This window comes from Lolium rigidum, chromosome 4 (assembly GCF_022539505.1).
Source record: "Lolium rigidum isolate FL_2022 chromosome 4, APGP_CSIRO_Lrig_0.1, whole genome shotgun sequence".
Lineage (NCBI taxonomy): Eukaryota > Viridiplantae > Streptophyta > Magnoliopsida > Poales > Poaceae > Lolium > Lolium rigidum.
This window is the reverse complement of record NC_061511.1, coordinates 73,815,340-73,822,236: the sequence shown is the minus strand read 5'-3', so window position 1 is coordinate 73,822,236 and position 6,897 is coordinate 73,815,340. Positions and strand designations below refer to the sequence as shown.

Below are 6,897 nucleotides of genomic sequence, written 5' to 3'. Positions count from 1 at the left end.
GGTCAAATTTTACTTGGTTCGATAGATCAATGTTCCCTTCTCTTTCTCTGTGCAAACCCAGCCAGCCCCACATGTCAGTGTACATGTGCAGCAGAACACCAGCACCGCAATCCGCACGACCGCACCCCGCAGTGGCCTCCTCCACGCTTATTTTCCCGCTTTTTGCTCCTCCTCGCCGCCTCCGCCCCTCTCTCCGCTAGGGTTTCCGCCTCGGCCGCCGGCGACGACCGCCGCGGGGAAGCGATCCTACGCCGCTTCAGTGCTGGTGAGCTCTCTCAGCGAACCCGTACAGCGTGCTGCTCGTTTACTTGAGTTGGGCGTTTCGCCGTTTCCGCTAGGAGTTACGGTGCAGCGAGGGTTTGGTTCGTCCGCGGCGTGCTCTGATCATGCGCGACGGGGTTCGGTGCCGGCGGGCTCGCTCCCTCGCTCTCTCGCCCGACCCAGACCATTCTCTGCTCTGCTTGTCCGTACGCCGTACTACTCCCTCCCTTTCGGCCGTGCTGTGGGTTCCCGCTTCCGGCGGTGCAGTGCGGGTTCGATTTCGCGGTGGTGCGGTCGGACCAGATCGTGTGCCGTGGGTTTGGGGAAATCCTAGCGGGTCGCGTCGAACGACCTAGGGTTTCGTGCGTCGCTTAGGTGGCACCGGGTGATTTGGTTTGTTTTGTTTGCCCGTTGGGTGTGAAATGGAGGTGCATTTGTGATAAAGGGACTCCTTTTGCAATTCGCGCAGCGTTTTCTGTTGGGGTTATCAGGTGCAGGCAACTTGGGATGTCGATTTTTTCCAGAACTAATTCGTAACTGAATTATTTGGTGTGCTGTGCTGGTTGATTATTGGGTGTGCTCGTTCCATTGGGTTTCGAGGAACAGGGGAAATGTGGTGGCGGCAAGATCTTGCTAGTGTGAGTGTCTTCAGGTTAACAGCTAGCCGGGGATCGGTGATTATGCCTGTTTGCATTGCTGCGGATTGGCGGTTACAGTTGTTTTAATTGCTTGTGTAGCTGCATGGCTGACTAAGTGGGTTTGCTGTAAATAGCATTGATTCTTCCAGTATACTACCTGTTATCACCTTGTTGGAGGTTGTGGTGATTGAGTTCTGCCGTAGGTTTGTTTTACATGGAGTTCTTCGCTTGTTTCCCACTGGGCAGAAATGATGGATCATTAGCAGGTTTTGGAGTTAATAAACAGTTCCATGCTCTACTTTCCACAGATGGAGTATTAGGATTGCTGTTTCACAGTCAATTTTGTCATAACAAGTTCATATTTGACCGGTTGAATAATAGGTGGTTGAGTGGTTCGATGCTTGTGTTAGCTTGGCTCCATGTTTTTGTAGATATAGCCTTGAGGAGTATGAGGAAATCAATTAATAATTGAAAATACACATGTGCGACCGTGAATGTTGGTGTTCGTGCTTGGATGTGTTGTCTTGTATGTACAGATGTCATGTTTCCAGTTGTGGTTATAAACTGGTCACATGATGTTTTCAGTTTCTGAACATCAGTGTTTTTCTTTCAGAGTAACTGCATCCCATGGATTTTGAGGAAAACCCCGAGCTCATATTTGGAGAGGAATTCTGCTTTCCTGCCACGGCAACTTACTATCCAACTCCATATGCCCCAGATGGTAACATGGCCTCATCATTTCTTGACTATGTGATATGTCTTGCTAGTGGAGTTTGTTACTTAATGGCTTTTGCTCTCTTCATTGCAGAAATTAATCTGCCTGCCGACTTGTATGAGCACCAGCCACTTTGGGGATGTGGAGATCAAGGTCTACATTACTCGGTTAGTACTCCAGAAATGCATGTTTCATTCTTGCTACCATTGTTTGCCGATGTGTTTGATTAGGTTGGTACTTGTCCTTTTACAGGGCCAGCAGGTGGAAAGCACATCATGCCCGTATTTTGTTATCCCTCACTATGGGATTTCACATTCTCCCCTTGCCCCTTACCCGCCAGAACCTTGTGCCGTAGCTGATCACAGATTTGCTGGAGGAGCCCAAGAGTATCTTGCTAAGACTGCTGGCGTCACATACCATCAACCAGTTCCTACACCCCGCTATGATGTTCTTCCATCTGCTCCACATTGGGGCCTAGCTAGCTTGTCGAAAACTCCCACATACACTGATAGCTTATTCATTCCCAGTGGACAAGGCCCAAGTTTTCCTGTTGCCTCAGAAAAGGGTATTACATGGAATCCATCTCTACAATCAGCTGGCGTTGCTCCAAAAAAAATCGAAGGCCCTGCTATGCTGTCAACGGCACAACTGCATAGTTCAGGTCCATGGAAGCAAGATCTAGCAGCAAGAAACATGATGCCTGCTAAACTTAGTCATGCTCCACAGGTATGGCATATGTCCTCATACTTATAACTCTTGGGTTTTCCTTCTATTTTATTCTACAGTTGAACTTAGCTAGCCAGATCCTGTTAATGCCCTCATGCCTGTCATTCCATCTGTTGTACAAGGTAGTGGGCTTCTTTTGCCCTTTCTAGTATAAAGTTTTGGAAAGAGTTTATATAATATATCTGTGTTACTGAACTGAAGTTACTGTTGGTAATTATTACGTTTGTTACAGCATGTGCAGAAGAAATACCGGTACTAATGGACAAATATATTCATACTCATGCCCTGTCAAACATTCTGATTCCACGACCATATCTTCCACACTTCTGCCATTATACAAAATAAAGTCTTGTTATATTCCATGTGTTATTGACTATCTCGTTATGATTAGGCATCAGGACACTCTCTACAAGGGGGATTTCCTTCTGTCAAGTCGTCGCAGCAGGCTAATTCATCATACAATTATAATGCCTCAAATGTTGGACCAGACTTTCATAAGATGGTTATAGCTGAGAAACTCCAACCAAGCTCGAAGTCCAGAACTAATTCATCATACAATTATAATGCTTCAAATGTTGGATCAGGCATTCGTAAGATGGTTATAGCAGAGAAACTCCAACCAAGCTTGAAGCCCAGAAGCCATGTAAATGGTTTCACTGGAAAGTTGAGTTCACCGCATTGGCAGAAGATGGGCGAAGAAAAAAAGCCAAGAGGTTCGATGCCATCAGAAATAGTTGCCAAATCCTGTACATCAATGCTGCATATTGGCAATCCACAGGGCGAAATCATCATTAGGACTGATCAGTATAACGGAGATGACTTCCAGCTGGTGTATCCCAATGCAAAATTCTTCGTTATCAAGTCTTATAGCGAGGCAAATGTTCATAAATCCATCAAATATGGTGTCTGGTCGAGTTCTGTTCTTGGAAACCGGAAGCTGGATAGAGCATTTAAAGATGCTCAAATGATAACTACAAGTAGTTCTGCAATGAAAAACGGGCAATCTGCCTTTTCGTCAAAAGAAACAAGTAGTTCTGCCTTGTGTCCAGTTTTCCTATTCTTTTCGGTGAGTTTGTTTTAATCTAGGGTGTATCGCCTGTTCTAGTCAATATCCCGCTCTTGAACTTGAATTTCTGAACCTAAATCATTGTCTAACAGGTCAATCAAAGTTCCCATTTCTGTGGTGTTGCTGAGATGGTTGGCCCTGTGGATTTTCAAAAGAACATGGACTTTTGGAGCCAGGATAAGTGGACTGGAAGCTTTCCTGTCAAGTGGCACATCATAAAGAATATACGAAACACCACCTTACAGCCGATCTTGCTGTACAACAATGAACACAAGTCTGTCATATTCAGCAGAGATACACAAGAGGTATGTTCTCTCATACCTTGCTAGTTTGTCTTACATGGAACACATCTGTTACGAGACATGATTATTGTTCACTGTACATGTTTTTGGTTCTAACATATAACTGTCTGCATGCGATTTCCTTACCTACCCTGCAAATTGCTTTCACAAACAAGCTGAAAATGAAAGTAGCATCCTAAATCAATATTACTGGACAGCTTTGTTTCGTTGGATCCAGTTATCATAAATGAGGGTTTTTTCTTGTATTTAGTTAGCATTTTGCTGTAGTACAGCTTGCACAACAACATATCTTTTAATGCCATTTACCTTGGTCTCACTCTGTGATCTCCCGCTATGTTTTACTTGCAGGTACACTATGGTCCTGGAACTTGTATGCTCAAGATCTTCAAATCTACCATAGCAAAAGAATGTCTGCTTGATCACTTCATGATGTATGAGGAGGAAGAAGCAAGAGGCAGAAATTACACGAGATCTAAGCTTAGCGGTGATGCTCCACGTTTCATACCTGTCCCTAATCTGTACGCGGCTCATGCCTACGTACCTCGGCAGCCCAAAGCTGACAGAGCACTGGTGGACAGAATCATCAGGGAGACGCACGATCTGGCAGGCAAGCTACAGGATGTAAATTTGGATATGCAGCAGATTTCAGGGAAAGAATCTGGGAACCCTGTTAGAGATTCTGCCAAGGTGTATGCACAGAGAAAAAAGCGCATCAGGCATGGAAAGCAGGCTCATGAGGATGTCGTCAAAGCTGTAACATACCAGCCCCTAACTTCAAACATGCTGGCTGCTCTGGATGATGGAAAGTTAACCTGGCAGGAGGCTGAAGTCGCCCCAGTTGGAAAAGAGTGCTCAGAGGCTGCTGCCAACGTCTCATCAGAGGCACCTGAAGAGTATACAACTGAAGTCAAGAATGCCTTGGTGCACAGTGCGTCAGCAATTCCAGAGACGATTTATGAAGAAAAGAAGATCATTCGGGAGCACTGTTCCCCAGCAACCAGTTCTCAGATGAGTGGAGCCTGGTCAGGTTGCTCGATTCATGATTTTCTTCGCGTTGGCTCGATGCTGGTCCCGATGAAGATATCCAGTTAAAAGATCCAAAAACATTTCTCTTACCAACCAGAATCGAGGTCTTGCTTGTGGCTAGTAGGATGGGGTTCTCTTTTGGCTTTTGAGTTGCCAGGTTCTTGATAACCTTGGGGGGAAACGTTCTTCAGCTTAATAGGCGGCCTGGGAGTAATTTACTTTGGCTTTTAGGCTCAACAAGGGAAGGTTTGAAACTCTTCAGGTTCCTTATTTATCTAGCTATTCTCTGAAAAAGAGATGCAAGTTGTCTGTGATGTGTTAAACCCCTTGATTATTTGGATACACGAGCTTGATCTTCCTCTTTTGTTAAGTTATTAAATGGCACAATGCTGCTAGCCTGCTACCATCTCATTGAGGTTTTTCCCCATGAAATTTATTTCGTTGCGATCTAATCTTTTTTCCTTTGATTCAACATCTGGCGTTTAAATATCCTGATCGTTGAGTTGTTGGATTATGTGTGCATCATCATGGATCTAGCTGTCGGTGAGATCATGGATTAGGTTGGTTGGTGGTGCATTTTGTACAAGATCCAAGTCTGCATGCTCCCGTAAGATAGTGTCAACCACCTGACATAAACATGCATTCTCTTTTTTTTTGACAATCAATACCACATATATTCATAGTAATAAATAGTACATGGTAGAGATACATGAACTGACTCCAAAGATTACAAAATAAAGTCTAAAAGATAGTAACAAATCTTCGAGGTCTTCAATTTCTTTCTTCTTCCAGAACACAATCTTGTACTCTTGTGAAGGCAGCCAAAGATACATAACGAACCATAGACCTGTAGATACCGACGAAAGTTCTCCCATAATTTTTTGAGCCGCAATGCCAAGACTGCGTGCACGCACGCAACCATTAAAGCAGTCATACAACATCGGCAAGAGTACCAACACCAGTATATCAGGGAATAATAACCAACTAGCTTTATCGTCGTCGATGGAGAGCCGAGAGTACGAATCACCATTGTCGAGGACGTAGCAGCCGGGATAAAAACTGCGAGGATAATCCTCCTCGCGGCAACAACGACAAAAGATCCAAAATCGATCTGGCGAAGCAAGATCCGAAGACCCATACCTAGAAAATTGTGATTGTTCAACACCACCATTGACGCCGGGAAGAAGATCTCGTCGCCGAACGAAAGGCCGAAGATCACTTATTGCATACGATGCCATCTCCATTGAGGGAAAACCAACAAGAAGGCGGCTACCAAAATCCTAACATAATCTAATGAAAACAATACTTTTATTCAAAACTCCACGCATAGATCGGGTTCCCCACTCCTCCTGACGCCGGCGAAGCCGACCGGAGGAGGGGGAACCAATCTATGGAGGAGGATGAACTGGAGGCGGCTAGGGTTAGGGCAGCGGCTGAGAGGAGAGACCACGGCAGTTTACTTTATTTTTCTACATGCATTCTCTTTTGTTACGCTGGAGTCACCATCTTTAGTCCAACCACCGTTCATGAATGAGAAAACAACACTAGTGTATATCTGCCGTGTTGTGCTTATCTATTTGCATTTGATTCTGTACTCATCCAGCCTTGTTCTTAACCTTGTCAAGCTCAATGGCTACCTGGTTCCTGGTATGTACTAGTAGTAATAAGCTGTTGACTTCGTCATGTGTGACAGAGCTGGGTTTACTGACCACTATTGAGCTACCATATTTTAAAGCCATCCACATCTGCTGGTAAGCGCTAACCACTCTTAGGTAGCAGTACTAACTGACGAAACTTGGCTCCCATCTGTGCACACGGATCACTACTATTGTTAGGTGGTAACAAACTGCGTCGATCGATCACTGCATGGATAGAAGGATCGATGATTCGGCAAGCACAGCTGGGACGGTTTGGCATGTCAGTTGCGACGTTGCTGTACAGGTTATGATCTGGGTCAGCTTCTCTTGATCCGAGCGACTGAGCCGTATTGCATCGTAGCATCAATTGCTCAAGGCTGTCACGCTTTTCCTACTGATCCGCTTTTGCTCGTCGGCACCAACTGCTACCACCATCGCCATGATTCCGTGATATATTACTCATACTAGCTTTCTCGTAACATCATCATGTCTCCCTCCTTTTTTTGACGTAAATAATCTCATGTGT

The 6,897-nt window shown here is 45.0% G+C and overlaps 1 protein-coding gene across 1 annotated transcript; it reads left to right on the top strand.

The window, feature by feature from the left end:
* Window positions 1-204: 204 nt before the first annotated feature.
* On the top strand, window positions 205-4,840 carry LOC124708797 (YTH domain-containing protein ECT4-like). Its single transcript, XM_047240459.1, has 7 exons — window positions 205-265; window positions 1,513-1,620; window positions 1,708-1,781; window positions 1,867-2,340; window positions 2,732-3,406; window positions 3,499-3,711; window positions 4,057-4,840. The coding sequence occupies exons 2-7, from the start codon at window positions 1,527-1,529 to the stop codon at window positions 4,798-4,800; spliced, it is 2,274 nt and encodes a 757-aa protein (XP_047096415.1). The 5' UTR covers window positions 205-265; window positions 1,513-1,526; the 3' UTR covers window positions 4,801-4,840.
* Window positions 4,841-6,897: the final 2,057 nt, after the last annotated feature.